General features: G+C 36.8%; 1 protein-coding gene across 2 annotated transcripts in view; it reads right to left on the bottom strand.

Annotated features, from left to right (window-relative positions):
* Positions 1 to 294: 294 nt before the first annotated feature.
* LOC110466791 (sal-like protein 1) overlaps positions 295 to 20175 on the bottom strand; it is a 65339-nt gene continuing 45458 nt past the window's right edge. Inside the window, exons 3-4 of one of the 2 annotated variants that reach the window (XM_021523549.1) lie at positions 16937 to 17053; positions 295 to 6708 (exon numbers count right to left, since the gene is read on the bottom strand). In XM_021523549.1, the coding sequence (XP_021379224.1) occupies positions 3647 to 6708; positions 16937 to 17053 (3179 nt within the window). In that variant the 3' untranslated portion in view covers positions 295 to 3646. The remainder of the gene's footprint in view (positions 6709 to 16936; positions 17054 to 20175) is intronic. The other variant, XM_021523550.1, reaches the window with a different exon arrangement.

Below are 20175 nucleotides of genomic sequence, written 5' to 3'. Positions count from 1 at the left end.
TCCAGAGAAGAAGTCGCTTAAAGCAATATAGCCAAATTGCCCCCTTTTTGCCCCGCCCCTCAGCCCCCTGGGGGGTCAGCCCCACCATTTGTACAATTTTGATTCCCCACCACCTAAGGATGCTTCCAGTCAAATTTAGTAAAATTCCAATCAGTGGTTAAGAAGAAGAAGTCGTTTAAAGAAATTGTTAACGGACGGACGACGGACGGACGGACGACGGACGCCACGGTATGGCATAAGCTCACCTTAGCCCTTTGGACCAGGTGAGCTAAAAATGAGGACAAACACCAGGTATACAGTTGCTTTGGCTTTTTTATTTGTCTGGTATGACAAAATAAAAACCTAAGTAATAAACTACATTGTACAGACTCTATCTATATAACTTGTCCAGCCACACAATTCTTCCTTATCTTAAATATCTAAGGGTTCAAGGGTCAGGTGAGGTCTGTCACACATGACACACATCTCCAAGGTCAAAGGTCAGGAGTGGTGACAGTGTCACATAAACCAAAAATATGTATAGCGCATTAAAGTAAATAGATACCAATTGCACATTATCAAGCCTTTACATCCGTTGAATTCCAATATGAACACAAGAACAGCATATTTAAAACTCTAGAAATCTAGCCGAATACCCCAGCTCTCCTCTCGGTATAAATCTAATGCAGGCAGTGTGATAAAACATGATCTACGACCATATGATGGGTATCTGTCCCTGAATGAGGGTTGGCTGGGTCATGGTCAAGGTCAAAGGTGGAGGTGGTCAAAGTTCATTAAAATGTTACAGGAATAAATACATACAGATTTAACAATTTCTTACAATATGTCTGCGCCATAATTTATCAAATATTTCCACATTGTCTATTTCATTCTTTAATTATAAATAACACTTAAAATATCAAAACCTTTAACAAAGAAATATGGATTATAATTTCATCAGTGATATAATATTCCCTCCCGAGTTTCATTCTTTTTGGTATCATGTTTTTCTTTCTCTTCATATTGACCCATGAAAACTCTATAGAATTCTATTATTCTAAGGTAAAAAGACAATTTGATAACTTCATGTACAAGTTAATAGATTTACACACTATTCATTATTTCATCAATATCTCAACATTTTTTGAAATAATAAATAAATATTCCTTCAAAAGTTCTAAATATTTGAACAACAAAGGGTTTCACAATAAAAAGCACACAGAGTGTAAAGGGTGACAGTAAAACCATTGTTAAAATGTCACCTGACATCTCTTGTTCCCAGGTAGTGTAGAATAGCACAATATACCTCTCTAGAAAGATTGAACACAGGGAAAAACAGAATATGGATTTCGATGATTGATAATGAAGACTGAAAGGTCAAAATAACCTACTTGTAAAACAAACAACTATTGGTTAATTTACCTACAAATATGGCTACATTTTTGCATCTAAGTTAGATGGAAGCTCTCGAGACATGCTGTGTATTTGGATTTCATTTGTCCTACAAATTAATTTACATCAAACATGTACTTGCCCACACTTATGATGTTACTGCAGCAAAAAAATACATTAAGATTTCTGCATCGAAGCAAGTAGGATCCATTCACCGGAGAAATTCTTTTTGATAAAAACAATAGAAAAAAATGGTAAAAACTAGAATTTGTTCCTTGATACTAAAAACAGGTTTAATTGAATCAGTAACTTAAAATTATCATCAAGCATGGAAGACCAATTAAAAGTTTGTCTACTAAATAAAACTTCAGACTAACAGTAACCAGGGCGTTTAATTACTAACTGGTCAAATGTATTCAGATTTGTCCGCTCACTTCAAAGTAGAGAGATAATTAAAAATTAATAGATTTCTTAATTAGAATGAGGAAATGATTTTAAACAAGAAAAATGGAAATTGATTTGAACAGTTTTTGCTTTCTACATTATAAAGCACCATCTGTGTAGAAGTGAAAGAAAAATAAAACAAACAAAAGTTTGTAAATATGTTGAAAACTATTTCCCTAAGCAGGAGAGGAACTGTAAATACATAGCAACTGAAAAACCAACAAACTATATAATAATGAAGTTAAAAATAAATGTACAAAATAATTAATTTACAGTGACTGTAAATATTGCTATGCATGTACATAGGGGCTATATATATACAGCTTACATAGAATCTTTGGTGTCAAGAACTCTTCATAGTTGTTAACCATGTTCTAACTGTGACTATCAGGAAAGAATGGAGAGAGAGACAAAGGAACAGACAGGAAGGAGGGAAAAGTATTATTATACTACAGATAAGGTGAAATAGGAAGGGGAGATTAAACTAGGAATATATAGGGAGAGGTGGATACTATTGACCTTAAATAATGATATATCACGTAAGTTGGAGAATACTGATTGATGAGGGGATGGGATATGGTACAGCCTAATTTTAAAATGTAAACTACATATTTGTAAACAATAAGTGAAATTAAAATATGAAAATATCTAAATTTGTTTTCGCTGTAGATGTATTCAACTGGCAAGAATTTGGGAAAAAATGCAAAATAAACAGCAAAGTTTTGACAATGCTAAAAACCAGGATGTAATGAACCCCACTGTGGAAGGCAGTGGGGTCCAGCATCTATCCTACCTAACTGGTCCGTTTATGTTTCTTAAAACTATTAGGATCTTGACCACAGATCCACGATGAATGTGATTTATATGGGCAAGGCAAGGTAGACCATTCCACTAACTATGATATGCAAATATAAAATCGTTTGATTAGCAACAGTGTATCGACTAGATATCATTTATTTCTACGTAAAAGTACACTTAAAAACACATAATAACACTACCAGGAAGTTACCTTTATATGCATTCAAACACTCAAGGTGCACACATGATGGTGTAAGTAATGAAGGGGTCCTCAGATCTCATTCCATAAAAAGATACTTTATACAGAAACGTTTCTACACAGTAACATGTTGATATATAACTACACAATACATTTCATCACATGCACCTTAATGAAAACAAAATCCAGTGCACACAAAATACTGTGACATCTCCATGACAACACTGTTTCCATGGCAACAGAGTCTGTTTCAAGGACACCACATTGTTACCATGACAACAGAGTTTAAAGTTAATACACAATGAGTCATCACAACCGTTAATATGAGGGAGATTCTACGTCTGGTACAACTTTACAATGAGGCGGAGTTTTCAAAATATATCATACACCATATATATTACATAATCTGCCCTTTTGTACGCCTTCAATCAGTATTGAAGACAATTGATATACACATTCACAGACTCATAAACTTTAATGAACATCATATTTCAATTTCTTGAAAATTTCACAACAAAACTTTTCCTCTAAAACAACATACCAACAGTGACAATATCGTTCTTGCAACATTTTGTGGAATGTTGCGTCAGATCAAGATGAACATCTAGGCCTATAATTACATCAACAACAGGCTTACGTGGGGTGTACATCCAACAGTCGGCATCTCATTCTATCTATGTACAAAAATTTGTACATATTCAACAGCATGCAATAATGTTCACAGAAAAGTTATTTTACTGTTCTCATTTCAACAAAGCCGCACTGTTAACCAGGTGAAGAGTATGAAAAGTCCAATCAAATAATGTTTCACAATACAGAATTGCTATGGCAACTTTAGGCTACTACCCCCTTATGGGCAGATTCCCCCTTCAAGTGAAAGGGCTGACTGTGATGGTCGATGGGACTCGGTGAAGAGTGATAGCTCTTTGACGACCAGGAGGAAACCTTGTCGGGCAGTGAGGAGGTGTTCGGTGGAGAAGGGGATGAACGTGAAGATTTCATGCTCAGGTCAAGCTCACCTGAACTTGATGCACTACTACGAGAGTCTGTGTTGCGACCTTCCGATGAACTCTTGTGTTTCCAGTCAGATTTACCATTACTGAAAGAGTCTGTAGGTTTAGAAACACTATTACTACTACTGCGTGGAGATGTCATCTCTTGTGCGAGAGACATTGGAGGCATGTGTCCTAACCCTCCAGCCAAGTTCTGGATCACAGAAATTTCGTTCATTTTTGGTGGTGTTACTCCCATGAACGGTGGGAATTGATACGGAAAAAAGTCTGGGGATCGGTGAGGAAACCCTGCTAGGTAGGGGTTGTCTTTGTGGGCCATCATGAATGGCGGCTCTATGGACATCCTACGGCCACGACGCGATGGACTGTTATTCCACATGTGTGTGCCCATGTGTACCTTCAGATTGCCTTTGGTGGTGAATGCCTTCCCACAGACATTACACTTGAAGGGTTTATCGCCAGTGTGAGTGCGAATATGTATCTGGAGCGCACTTGCACTTGAAAAGCCTTTCTGACAGACCTGACATTGATGCTTCAAAGGTGCCTCACGCACAAATGGCGAGTTGTCGCCGTCACGTGAACTAGTGGTGTTGTTGGTAGTGGACGTGGGACTCGTCGTGGAGGTGTGATGGTTGCCTGAGGAACCTGAGGTGATTGAGGAATCAGATCGGTTACTAGAGAATTCCTGAGAAGTCTTGCCCTGTTCCATATCAGGAGCGTCCAATGAATTATTGTTCTCGCTCATTTTGCTATCACCATTTTCCTTGAACGATTTGGGCAAATCACGGATTTTATGCGTGAGCATATGCTGCCTCATGTTTCCCCTGGTGGAGAAGCTGCGGTCACAACAGTTACACTTGAATGGCCGTTCCTTGGTGTGGCTCCTGTAGTGAATTTCCAAAGCACTTCTACAGGCAAAAGTCTTCATGCAGATGTTGCATGTTGTACTTGTTCTACGGTGGTCATTGGCATCCATCATGAAGCCACTGCCGGACCCGATAGAACTTCCACCATCACTGGTGACAGAGAGAGCCGGAGTTCCTGGTTTGCTGCCATCCTCGCCACTATGGCCCTCTGATCCCGACTCATACTGATGGTTTGGAGAGGTTGGAGAGGTGTCACCGTTAGGCAGGGACATTGGCAAACCATTCATGTGTGAAATCGGTCTGAAGTGATGCAGTGGAGACTGAGCCATGGATGCATCGATCGCGCGCACACGTTCCTCCAGAGCAGCAAGCGAGGAGTTGAAGACCGGCGCAGTGCTGGTGGAACCAAAGGATGAGAAGATCGCCATGTCTGGTGCCATCTGTGGCGACCGACTAATGTACTTTGGACTCAAAGACCTTTCCAAATCTTGAGATCCATCAGACATTGCAGAGGCAGGTCTTTTCAGAGACTCTTTCCTGCTCTTGTCATTCTCTTGGTCAAACTTATGTTTTCCACTATTGTTCAAAGCTAGATTATGATTGGTTTCCTCTTCACCATCCTCGTCCAACTCCTTCTTCATCCTCTCTCGATCTTCCTCTAATTCCATATCCTCCTCAATGTCACAATCATCCATGTCATCAAAGCTATCATTGTCCATGTAGTCGTCTCTGTTGACCTCATCCCCACTGTCTAACTCATCCTTATGATGACCCCCAGAGCCGGAGACCTTCGCCTTACTTAGATCTAGCTCCTTCTCAGGGTCTGGTTTGATTGACAGATCAAATGGCCTTGGGGCCCAGCTCGGCATCGGTGGGTGCATATCGGGGAACATACGCATTGGTTCCATATGAGGCATTGGGTGTAGACCCTGCATGCCGGCATGGCTACGGATATGCTGCTGAAGCACCAACAGATTGGTGAAACTCTTGTGGCACACAGGGCACTGGTGCATCATACGAAGTGGCGGCTTCATGCGATGGACTCCCATGTGAGTCTTGAGGTTACCTTTGGTTGTGAAGGCCCTGCCGCAGATCTTACACTTGAAAGGTCGCTCTCCAGTGTGGATGCGATAGTGCATCTGGAGAGCACTCTTGCAGCTGAGGACACGGTGGCAGATGACACATTGGTTAGGATCAGACACTTTGTTCTCCAAGTTGTCCACCAGCTGCTGAAGTTTGGAGGTTTCAGATCGGTTGATTTCCATGTACTGCTCCAAGCTTTCGTCATGGTCGATCATTTTAGCTGGCAAGATGGAGTCACGACCAGATGGCTGGCCAAATGGAACGGCTGACATGAGAGGTGGAGGTGGTGGAGGAGGCAGCGAATGATGCATCGAGGACAGTGGGGACAACAGTGGGTGTGACATGATTGGTGGCATATGTGAGGTGGATGGCGCCAGCATGAAGGGACTAGAAATAGGTTTGTGTTGGCTATCAATGTGGCCTAAACTACTGGAACTTATCGGTAGGGAAGGTGGCAGTAAAGCTGACATTGACACTGAAGATACTGCCTTTGAGGTCTCAATAATTGGAGACTTTTTCCCAGCAGAATGGTCACTTACAACAGACGAGGGAGTTGTGCTGACAACAGAAGAAGGTGATTGTTTGGGACTAGGCAATGGCTTCTTGTCCTCGGAACTCTTGCTCTCCGATCGTGGCCGGGAGTGCGCTGTCGGTGGGAGTGGAGCGGGAGCCACAGAGGTGATTGGTGGAGGCAGCGGTATGTGCAAAGAGCCGTGTATGCTAGAAGACATTGGTAGAGGTGGAGGTGTGGTGATGCTATGGAATGGCGACCCCAACAGTGGCATTTGCGGCGCTTTGTCCAGGTGCTCCGGAACCGGATTCGGGTTCATTTTCACATGTGGATACTTCGCCTTGTGTCGCTCAAAATGGACCTTCAGGTTTCCTCTGGTTGAGAACCGGTTACCACAGATGTTACACTTGAATGGCCTTTCCCCTATAATGACAAAATGGGAAAGAAAACATTAGTATAGCATTAGATAGGACATCTACATATGTCGTAATGTGCATCAGTTAAATTTGTAAATACATATCTTGTAATATCTTACTGCAATACTGTAGGTTTATGTGTTGCAATTTATCACCAACATGTTTCAGGTTTTTGTAAATTTCGAACCTGTTTTGATATTTACTGTACGGAGTATAGGGTGACAAGTCTCCTGTATGATGTATTGGTGCTAGCTATAAATAATGATGGAAAATTCTAAGCATTGATAATCGTAACACCTTACAAATATTAATAGTATGCGAACCTCAGGGATCTTGGGACACCGGAGACAGATTATTGCTAAGAAAATATACCTCAGGCAATACCGTACTTTATAACCAGATCATAGTTCTTATAAATTGGACAGAAAGTGATAGGACAGAATGCTAATCTCACAGCCAATTTATAAGTATGATATGCGGCCACGGTTTATACTCATAAGAGGTGTAAAATTGAACAAAGGAAGCTTTAGTAAGAAAACGATCTGGGTTGAAGTGAAACAGATATTCTTCTGGTTAGCAGCGCTTTTTTTTATACAAATTTCACATCTGAGTAATATTTGACGGGATGTAGCGAGGCCTGGTTTACATCAGAGATATGAAATTAAAACCACTCCACTCTGAGCCAGGGTCGTGATACAGGGTTTAGATGCAACAAATGAAATGGTCTGATAGCGGACTCCAATGAAGTCGTGTCATACATCATATATATTTTCGACAAATAGCTCACAGCTGGGTGCTCCAGCTTGCCAAAACTGGCAGACATCTTGTTTGGAACGGCACTTAATGTTCACTTTGTCAATCCGATAAGAAAACTATCTACTTTTTCTTTCTCATTATTTCATAGAACATGTCAGTCCCACACTTAATATCTAGGCATTTTTCGCTAATTGACTCATAAAGTTAGAATATATCTTCACTTCTGATGAAACTGGAGGCTGAACAGACACAGAACTAAATCAACTTCAAGCATATGACATGATTCAAATATCAAAAAGAATCAACATTTAAAACCATGAGCTTGCAGCTATCTAGCCATGGTTTATGTCCCGACAATATCAACACATAACTCATACGAATCTTCTGTTGCACACAACTCCAATGAATGCAAAACAGAAATTTGTCATTCACAGTAAGTCATACATCAAACCCTGGCCTCACACCCCCAATGTTAGACTCCTACTGGGCCTAATTGTCAGAATTAAAAAGTAAGTGACATCTAAGAAGAATCTACAAGAATCTTGAGAAGAAATTTTGCTTTGAAATCCAGTCACTAATACATGGTGGTTGTAATTTTCCCATTAGCAAACCTTTTGTACCTTTGAGTAGATGTTAGGAAACTTTAAATACACAAAATCATATTATGTCTTGTTAGCTACAGACATATACAAAACCATATTAAAGTCTTACATGTCTTGTTAGCAATCCTCATATCTGTTGCCATCTTTCCAATTAAACTTTACATCACAAGTGCCTGGTTACTTGTGTAGTAAGGTTGTTTAAACGTGTAATTAGCTACATCACTTGGTATGCAAATAGTTCCCATTATTTCACGCACCAGGAAAGACAAGTTTTTTTATAATAACGTCAAAATTGCTTATCTACATTCGCAGCAACTAAAACCTGCAAGATGTGAAAAAGAAAAATGTTGGCTTCTTAGATTTCATACACAACCGCGGATCATTAACGTCACAAGGAATTACTTTTGAATCCAAAATAAACTGAGTCTTCATATCAAGAAATACAAATTTGCCAGTGGTTTATTTGATGCAATTATCTGGGTAGCATTTCAAGTTAGTATCTATGGCCATAAATAATCTCTAAACCAGAGAACAATGGAATTCTACACAAAACATGGTTCCCACACTTCTCCAAGTTTCAGTTTCAGTGTTGTGGCGACTTTTGATATTATCGGGAGTAATAAATGTTCATATGAAACTTGACAGTTTCTAGCTTGTTAGCTACCATTACCTTTAGGAATGTGTTTCTTGTGTTTCAGGAGTTTCTATCCTCCATATTGTTGAGGATAGCAATACATCTAACAATGGCGTCCACTTACGTCCATCACATTTGTTTACAGAGAACCCTTACAGATGCTCAAAGTCGCCTGTTTCAAGCACGGTTCTTACACAATCCACTGGGACGCCCCCTTTATATTAATACATTTCACTTGTAAAAACTTTCTTTGTTATTTCTGTTAAATGTCAGCAATAGTTTCAACCTTTAGTGAAAGCTGTAAGGTCACCTGGTTCAATTTGCCCCATGCATTATTTTAGTGTGTACATGAATATGAAGTGTGTACGTTTTATTTACCGTAACTACCCTATAAAGTTACAAGAAAATGAAAAAAACAGCAAAATTATCATGTTGGATGAAACATTTAATTATCAAAATGCAAACAGAAAAAGAAAGAAAAACAGTATATTGATTTTGACTACTTATAAGTACTTTTTCTGTTCATGAAATTGAAACACTTTACATCACATGTATTACGAGATTTAGGGACTGTTTAACAGAATGAATACAATTATATCTAAACGTCAACTACACTTACTGTTGATATTAGGAATCACTCAAAAATATTTCCAATCAACAATTATATTGACACAATATATAAGTGTCTTATGTAATAAATATGAATGAGGTGTACATGGTGTTGTGTGGTAAGTAGAGTCAGGATTGTTGTTGTGGAATTATTTCTTATGGAAAATATACTTTATTGATATTAAGAGTCGGTGTAAAACTGTGTTCATCTCACTGTCTATTGACTCGACACATTGTACGGAAACTAATGTATGTTACAAAGAAACTTATGGGAAAATATTTATTTTGTAGATTATAAAAGTCCTTATGAATTCATCTCAATATCAATTCTTTCTGAAAATTGTTTTCAGTAGGTATAAGGTATGTTATGTAAGAATTATCACAAGTTTTTGTCTGCTCTACAGTCCTCGGCTGTTAATAAAACTAATTACAAAGGTCAGATAAGATGGAATCAAAATATTGGGCCTGCAATACTTGGAATAATATAAAAATCCATAAAACAAATTGATTTCTGATAAGCTAAATAAAATTGCCTGGCCCTAATCTCGGTGGAATGGGAGACCCAGATACTGAAGAGCTTATGCAATAATAAATGAAAACAGACTTTGCCAACCCTATCAGATGTTTCTACCCAGTGGTCAGGGTTCGCCGACTATCCATATCAATTATGGTTACACTTGAAGAATTTCTAAAATTACCAGAAGAAAGTTATCAGTTTCCATTCCGACATGAAAGGAATCTAGTTACCCTGTCAATGTTAATCACTGAAAATATGAAATAACACCAGTTCTTAGGAATTCTCGCCTTTGATTTCTCCACAAATTATGTAGCCATTTAAATATAGGTCTGATTAATATGTGACAAACAAGCCTGAAAAGTTTCCATTAATCTCCCTTTCACCCTCAGATTTAGGTAGCCTAGAAGGGGTGTTTATTTAATTTATCAGCTGACCAGGGTTATGTACAGCTGGACAATACTGACCAGTAAATATATCACAAGGTAAACAGCCATAAATTGCCTAAACTTCCATTGCAATCTACATAGACCTTCAATTAAATAAATAAAAACATTTTGTGTGTGCCTCTGGGGCAGAAATCTGGAGAGAAAAGAAATGCTAAACTTTTGTGTACTTTTATTATAAATATTCCATTGTATAATGGTTAGGTTTATACAACCATTGGACCCCGTGTCCAGTCTTACGAGTCCAGTCTTACGGGTCAGGGAGTGCCTGACTGACCATAGCTCTGGTCATTTCATACAAACCAATTACTTTTATATGACTGGCTATTACTATGCAAATTGAGAAATATTCAATTTAGATGCCCTTCATTAACAAAGGGTGAATAGGTCATATCTCATGCATACTGACCCATGTTGGTCAGTTCCAACTGACCATAGCTACCCCATCCTCATTATCTAATAGTCTCAATCAGATCAGATTATTCAATATTAACATAGATATGGATATATATACATATCTCATAAACATCAGAAGAAAAATTGCTTCTATCTCAACAGGTCAAAGGTCAAATTGATCCATTCTGACATCAAATAAATGAAAAGCGAATCCAAACTGTCTATAAAGCTTTCAGCAGTAGTACACCAAAGTTTTTGAATAATGAGGTACTGTACAATGATATTTTGCATCGTAATGACATAGATAAGTTAATACTGCTTTATAGTGTCCTAGTCTGAACACAAACATTCCATATGGACTATCTAGTAATATCCCGTTCTTGTTGTACCGAGTCAGAATGTAGAATGATTATACTAAATTAAGGAGCACTATTATTACCTAAGCCTTTTTTATATGAATAAATGATAGAAAAAATGTCCTGCTGGAACTTACAGAAACAAACATCAAAATTAACTCGTAACTTCAAATTCATTATGAATAAAGAGTAATAGGGGTTAATTATTCAGTGCCTTTTAATGCATATGCAGACAGGCACTTTCAGTTCAATAAGTCTATACCCTTTTTATCACAAATATATAGACAGAAATATTCCATTTTTCCCAAGAACAACAAGTTTTCATAATTAGTAATTCACTAAAATGTATAATTTATAACACTGGCGTTTCATAAGTGTATACATTATATCTACCAATATACTGTACACATCAGTGCCCCCGAATCAGACACTAACAACTTCACAGATGTCTGATGACTGTAACAGATAAAACGGAAATAACTGAACAAGTATAACTATTGATTTCCAAATACATAAAGGTTTCAGGCTATTAACATCCCAACCTTGTCATCATCATGTTTTTTACAATTCTGTTAGTACAAAGTACATCAACACAAGTCAGAATTATGATATATATGTAAGTAGTTTCTTTAATTTTAATTGTTCAAACAATCCTGATGTCTGAACAAAAATGGCAACCTCTCGTGGGGGGGGCTCTCCAGAAGCAGTCGAGAAGATTTGCTAAATATGTTCATTGCTGGTTAAAAAATATGTCTTGTATGTATTAAAGAATGTACTACATATGATATGAGAAAGTGTAGATGCACTGCATACTTTGTGAGGGGGTGTAGATGTACTACATACTTTGTGAGGGGGTGTAGATGTACTACATACTTTGTGAGGTGATGTAGATGTACTACATACTTTGTGAGAAAGTGTAGATGCACTGCATACTTTGTGAGGGGGTGTAGATGTACTACATACTTTGTGAGGGGGTGTAGACGTACTACATACTTTGTGAGGGGGTGTAGATGCACTGCATACTTTGTGATGTGGTGTAGATGTACTACATACTTTGTGAGGTGGTGTAGATGTACTACATACTTTGTGAGGGGGTTTATATGTACTACATACTTTGTGAGGGGGTGTAGATGTACTACATACTTTGTGAGGGGGTGTAGATGCACTGCATACTTTGTGATGGGGTGTAGATGTACTACATACTTTGTGAGGGGGTTTATATGTACTACATACTTTGTGAGGGGGTGTCGATGTTCTACATATTGTGAGATTAACAATCATATACAGATATAGGTGTAGAGTATAGATATTGAGAGGAGGGGGCACTGAGTGTACAGGGATTTGTGGGTACAATAGACTGCCACCATTAATGTCCACCCAGCAAATATTTGTCAAATCTATATACAAAACTATGACAAACCCCAGATTACTATGGAAATAAATTTCTATTTAAGTGTCAGCTGTTTGTGTGGTCAATGGTCAAAAATGTGGCCTGTCCAGTGAATGTTTGATAATAACACCTACACGGGCCCCTAGAGTGGTCAGGTATCATGGGGCTGACATCTCATTTCTCAGGATGACTGGACATAACATCCAGAAATAATTAGTACCTAGCTAAAATCATCTGACCGTTTCATATTATACAATGGCTTGACCCCTATAGAATTCCAGACATGATAATAGCATCTCAATTTATATTCACCAATTTAATGTGAAAGGCAGGCTTTTCATTTTGATCTCTTTAATTCATTCTTTACTCCAAAATCCTGTCCACTTTTATAAATAATTTTTGCCCTGAAGTGGTTTAGTGTTTCTGACCCGTCTTTGTGAAATCACGTTCCGGAATATGAAATATCCTTTGTAGAGTACAGCAACAGGTGTGTTATCATTTAAAACTGACCACTGCCCACTCAATGGCCGGAGGGTGGGGGAGGAACAAATATCACACAAGGTCACCTTTAAATGATGTGGACAACGTTAATGTGTCAAGGTGTGGTTAAATATTTTTATATTTTGATCTGCAAACAAACATGTCCCACTTCAGGACTGATCAGAAAGCTGTACGTGTTAGTCAGGTTTTCATACTTCCGGACTGGTCATGTAACTGTAATATTCAGGTTTTCCATTGTTTTACATACTTGATGCTCTACATAGAATATTAATTATCTAAATATCTTTTTTTTTTAAATAATCACAATAAAATTTCATCACAATTATTTTCAAATCTGCACTTTTATTTATTTTTTAAAGTTACATGACTATTTACAGACCACACAAGTTGAAATACAAAACCTCTACATTCAAATTAATTCTCTTTTCCTTTTATGATAAATTATTAAATCATAATTCCCACTGAAGTTATATCAATGTTAAAACACTATGAAAATATTCAAAAAATAATTTGTGAGATTAAAATATTTAAAAAATAAAATTCCCATATTTTTTCTTCAGTGCCTTTTTTCTCAGCCAACTCACCTGTGGCGTTGAATGAGGCTTTAATTCTATTACTTGTCACTGAGTGGCGCCATTGTTATGGATAAAATACAGGTAAAGAAGATGCTAATACCTTGCTTAACGAATGTTCCGTGGGTACCAACATATGTCACCTTGCTAAGTCTTCCCCACCTGCACGGAGAACGGATCTGAGAAATGTGTCTATGGGGACAATTCACAGTGTTTAGTATCCTTTAGTACAAAGATATCATTATGCAAACCTGAGTATTGTGCTTCTCTGTCAACACATTATAATCCATATATACATAGAGCGACGTCTCAACATTCCCACACGGATCGCGCCCAGACCATTGTCTTCACTGAGGACAACGTCCCAGAAATGGATTACAGAAAAGTATAGCACTTATCTTCAGCATCATACTGTTGGGTTCAATTAATTCTCAGAGATACTTTCCACTTTTCCTTGTGGAAATATCATTTAGTTAGTCGGCTAGCTCTCAACCTTTTCTCTCCCCAAGAAAAAATTATATATTCTAATGTAAATTTTCTTGAGTGTTATTGCAAAATGTTTAAAATGAAATTTTGGAACATCTGCAAAATGTGTGTGACCCTTAGAAATCGGCCTTTATCATCGTTGGGTGGGACCCTGTCAGTACAGTGCTATGCCATCTCCTACAACAACTTCGGTTACATAAAATCCAACCTGACGCTATTCATATACATACAGCTCCTAATCCCCTTATACCTCCCTCAACATAAAAATGATTTTATCACCTAGAACCCACTTTTAATTTCACCCCTGCTCATCAAACCCTCCACAAGACATCTGTCTATTTGGGTGGTTTTCCATCTTTTCACCACTTGAGTCAACTGTGACGGCCAAGTCTTGTGATGTCCGACTCTGTCCAGCTCAGACCAAAGTGGAACTGACCTCTGCCTTATCTATTGATAATTAGATAGTTTCATGAGTGAAAGAAATTTAATAAAATCTACATTGTAAAGCGATATTGGCCACTCAAACTGGCCATTAATGACCATTTGAGAAATTTCTTCAAACGGCAGGATTTCCTGTAATTTATCATACAACTCAGCCTGCCCATTAATTATACAACCTGACCCAGGCTATCAAATGACAAAATGATAATTCCACATGTTATAAACCCATTTCCTAACCCATGTCAGTATTTATATTCAAATTGCTTACAAATCAGTAACAGAATCCTATTTTATAAAATTTAGATTCATTACAAAGCATCCAGTTCAATAATTCTCAGAGACTGAGCAGGTTTCAAAACTACACACATCTATAATCAATATTAATATATCCCATCCTGGTTTCTCTTTCAATTTTAACCTGTGTTTCAAACTATGATTTTTTTTTCTTTTCCAAAAAATATTTTTAAGGAAATAAATACATCTCACTGATATGCTGAGGCACTATGCAGCAATGTATTCTTGATCATCCGATTTGATGTTCCGATGAAATGACAGAGCTATATTTCAAATAATGCAGAATTGGAAAATGTTATTAACCGTTCTTACTGGCATAACAAAATTACGGGAGAGTTCGCAACAGGAACGGCTGATATAAATGTACTTATCATCATCTTGCCTGGCAGTCGTATTTGTCAAAGAACATGTAATGCATTAACTGTGCGCTGGGGTTTTAACTAATTTGAGGATACCATAACAACACTATGTAGATCTATGAAGTCTGATTGTAATAAAGTATTGTATGTTATAGTATTGCCTAGCCTATTACCTTCACTTGTATAAGTATTGGAGGACTAAGGACAATCCGTCATTTTTCTTCATTCTTTTTCAAAACTAACATATATAGTCAAGTGATTTATCAAAATTTGCCACTCAATTCACAATGGCGAAATGTCAGTTTTATTTGAGGAATTCATCTATTTTAATAAATGAAGACAATTAACATTGTTGGCATGGTAACACCAGCATCTTACCAACTGCTTCAAGACATTAGTGCCATCGAGAATTGACATAATTCTAACCGACTACAGTTCATTTTTGTAAATTGATTTCACCATCATGAAGAAATACATCATCAACATCCCTAATCGCAAATAATCTAATTTTTGGACAATTTATTGCACGGGCTGTGTTAATGAGTTGGCATCATAAGGAGCTCTGCCGTGGAATATTCACTAATTTCTAAAACAGTCCTTTCTGCAATTAATATAACGAAATATTCTTTTTCGCCATAAATTTCGCAATAATCAAATTAGCACCTGCTTTTTTCACCTCATTTGTATGAAGAGTGACAATTATTCTTTCCTCTTCTTCTTCATAGATCTGAATTCTAAATTATGCTACACACTGTACTTAATTGCAGATAAGGGAGTCTGGTGCACCGTGAATGCTGGGAATGAGTAAATACTAGGCAAAAATAAATTCTACACATGTACTTAAATGGTATTGTACACATTCTGCATGAGTAGGGCCATTTTTTAATGTCCGCAGCGGGGGTTCACACCCTCGCTAGACATGCCACAATGACAAGACGACATACCAGTGGAATTGTAAATGAACAGCTAATTACATTCAGCCACTTCAGGCTTTTTTCCTGAAGAAAAATGGAAAAAACGGAACAGGAAAGTAAAAGGAATTCTATGCTACATATTAGATTGTTAAATATTATGACAAAAATTGTTTGTTTCACCGGGTTGTTGGTTAGATAAGTATGCTGTATTTGGTGGGAGATCTCCGTTTTACACTCAGAAAGAAACAACACCTACAAACAATGAGCTGACCAGGTTCTGCACAGGCAGTGCCAAACAGAGAAACAGAAGTGACAAACCCATTTCAAAATCATTAAAGATTTATCAGAGGAATTCTTTCTGGTTAGAAAAATGCTACACCTTACAACAGATGACCAGAGGTCTATTGTGTACATATAGATGTGACCGGGGAAGAATCATCTTTTATTTTTAGTTAATTACATCCATGAACAAATTGAAATATTGATTTAATTTTAAAATGCTTTGTTGCAGTATTCAAATATTCCTAAATGTATGAAGAAATATCAAATTCATTAAAAGGGTAAAGGGATTCTACTGCAAACAGCAACCAACTTTAAAACAATGGCTGCCTTTACTAATTTGACAGCTGATGAAAGAATAATATATCCCAGAGTAGTTCAGCACCATCAATTCCTTTTTGACCTTTGAAACATAACGTGTATATTTGTTGAAACTTAAAGAGAAATCCAATCAATTCCAGACCTTAAAAAATCAACTCAATGTTATGGACGCTAAAGTATCAAAATTGGAGATGTACAGAATACCTATAACATCTCATGTCTAATAGGAATCTGGAGAAACAGAATCTTGTACAAGTGGTATATTGAATTAACAAAGTACAGAGAACAAATCTGTCTACGAGTGCCATTTCCATTCTGGACCTTGAGAAACAGGTTCTTGTACTAGAAGTGACGAGTCGTCTTACCTGTATGAGAACGTATGTGGATTTGAAGGGCACTGTCACTGCCAAAGACTTTATGACACAGGCGACACTTGTGACGGAAGAAGGGGTCATCACTAACAAACTGGGATCTCTCAACCACTGAAAGACACAGAAAGGCCAATTTGAAATAATCATACGAAAAAAAATCTTTTATCTATCTAAAAAAAAGATCATAAATAAAATGCATTAACTTTTTTTTTCATTGTTTACCCCAAATCCAATGCATTGTATATAAATTTTCTTTCCCACTTTAGATCCCCCCTCATTTCAATCTTTAAAATGATAAGAATTATTTCAAAATTTATTGGTCTTTCTTTCTCTTTCCAGGTAAAAAAAAAATGCACATGCAATATCCAGGCGACTTCTTGTGCTCTAAAAGGAAAGTCAGCAAATACACATTGGGCTGATATATAAATTACAGCGACTACAAAAGCTGATCGCAGTCTGTTGTTTTTAATTTAAAATGTTCATCTGCACACAAATTAGGGTAAGAGATTTTTTGCAATTTCATTTAGTTAGTTGAAATGAATACAAATTGAACTTGCCTTTGTCCTGTTGGATAATGTTGATTCACAATGTAGAATATGCTGGTATGTGCAGGATGAGATTAATTTAGAGTTCACTCACTATGTTCTTACATAATAAAAATTCTAATAACTCAAATTTTGTTATAATTGAAACTTGGCTGTTTCCAATTATTTCTAACTTCTTTCCCCTATTTTAAATTTGAACCCGGTGTTGAGCACTTGTTTGGTAGGATCCCTCTTCCCCTACCCCTCCATAACAATCCGTTAATTTTCAAATTTAAAATTTTTGTTGTTATTTCTACTAATCTGTTTAATAGAAAACTTTTTTGGAAGCAGCAATAAAAGAGGTATAATTAACTTATTCTCGGATTCCGCGTAATAAAATAAACATACCAACATTTCGACAACGGTGACTTTTTGTGTACAAACAAAATAACGATGTTAAAAACTATTAAAAAACAAAAATAACGACGATACCAGCATTAACAAAAAAGGACAATTACTGTGTCTAACTTTTGGTTTTGCTACGAATTTTCTAAAAGCATCCTGACAAATATGGCAGGTGATATGTGCAGGGAGTTAAATTCTTTATCAAATGCAACCTAGTACAAAAATCTGCATCAGACAAATAAATTTGACATAAAACCCAACATAGCTAAGAAAGTAGATGGTTTGGTTGTCTGACTGCTCAAAGCTACATCTGATGTATTTCGAGGGGGAAGGTATCGAGGGGGAGGCATAACTTGTTTGGATGTATAACATCTGATATTAACATTTCATCACAGTCCAAAATGGTTTGACATTAATATACTCTTACAGATGCTATCATCCCTCTGATGTAGGCACAGTTCCTTTAGAACTTAAACACCCTCAAACAAAATACACCCAAAATATGGCTGATTCTTGCCACATGTGCCAGACACTTCCCATCATTTTTCTTTATGAATTGCTCAAATATATATACCCATTACACACAACAATGACGAATGGTTTACAACTGGCAGGGAAACTAGAGAACGGCATTCCCACCAAAAAACTCTGATTAGACCTGTCTTAAAACCTTAATCCAATTTGGAACTTTTTTATCAAGCGACCTGAAGTTGAAATCTTACCCGTCAGACTTGTTGACAAACCAAACTACCTAGGCACAACTTTTAAAGCAACCTTTTTTTTCAGTGATATTTTTACGAAAATAAAAACCATTTCTAAACGATTTTTTCTCTCTCTGATTCCTGCTGATGGATTGGAAAGGATATTCAGCTTTCTTCATATCATAATTTTGGCGAAGTGATATAAAAGTGGGATAAAAGGTATGAGTAATGTAAATATGGCCTTTATCCAAGATGTAGGTTTTGACTGGCAGGCCGGCAGCTGGCAGGCAGCAGTGCTACTATAACTCTGTCAGGCTTGTTTGATATGCAGTATCATATTTTGTTATTTCCTGATATACCAGCAGGAGTTTATTAGGGGCACTGCCCTGAAAATTTTTACTTTTATTTAATTGATGTGATTTCACTTATGTTTCCAGCTCTCTTCTACAGAAAATTATGTTCTAAAATCTTCTGCCACAAATTTTAAGGAGACCCCAGCTCTAAGTCCACACCTGTATTCACCACCTTTTTATAAAGTAAACAAATATATATTTCATTTTTCTGGCCACATTACTCCTCAGTAGTGTTACTGCCGAGAGAGATATAAACAGAGTGATGTTTATGGATGGGGAGATTTGATTTTATCCTGTGTCAGAGATTTCAGGCAGAATTCTTCCCCTTGGATATGAAAACTTAACATGTGGGTGGCGAGATATCTCAAAAACATATTTTCCAACAAGAAACAGCGGGGAGGGAACACAACATTGATGGAAGGGGTGAGGAGGAACCCCAGCCTTGTATGCACACTCTCCTGGTTAGCAGTGACAAATTTGCACAGCAGTAAGCTAATAGAAGCTACAAATCAAAGGTGCCTTCACATCTCCCCCGACTCCAACTATAACCCGCTGTTAGGGTATACATATACAAGTTACTCTCCTAGCACTCCAGGATGTGGAACTTGATCCTGTACAGAATTATTTACTGCTAAAATTATTTACAGCTATAAACTTGATTCATTAACTGCAAATTACTAGGGGGTAATCTTTGAATTTTTGTTAATGTATTTCGCTCGTTAATTTATCAATCAAATTAAATATTATAAGATATCAAATTTTACAGTCAGATGGTCTAAATAGACTAAATAAAGTACAAAAAAAAAGGTTTAAATATGACTGTTTTATACATTGAGAAACGCATTCTGATTATTAATAGATCTACGTTAAGATAAAAGTTAAATAATGAATAATCTTAATATGTAAGTTAATACTAACAGAAAGTATACTGTAATTTGACATCGGTAAATATGGCAGCACTTTGGAACAACAACATATATATTAAACTCATTACTGTTAATGTATCGCTAAAAAACTGTCAAACTTTCATAAATAGCAGCTATTAAAGCGATATCGCATACGTAACCTATGGCGCAACAATGTAACATTCTTATGACATGAGTTTGATAAGAAATTAATTTCAGGACAAGCACTTTTCAATTAAAATTCTAAAACATTGATCTGTTATGATTATACTAAAATTTCATGCTAAACGTACCAAAATTAAAGTAATAAATTTTTCACAAGTCAACAAAAAACTTTTTTTGAAA

The sequence above is a fragment of the Mizuhopecten yessoensis genome, unplaced genomic scaffold (genome assembly GCF_002113885.1).
Source record: "Mizuhopecten yessoensis strain PY_sf001 unplaced genomic scaffold, ASM211388v2 scaffold11145, whole genome shotgun sequence".
Classification (NCBI taxonomy): Eukaryota; Metazoa; Mollusca; class Bivalvia; order Pectinida; family Pectinidae; genus Mizuhopecten; species Mizuhopecten yessoensis.
This window is presented reverse-complemented; position numbering and strand designations above follow the sequence as displayed.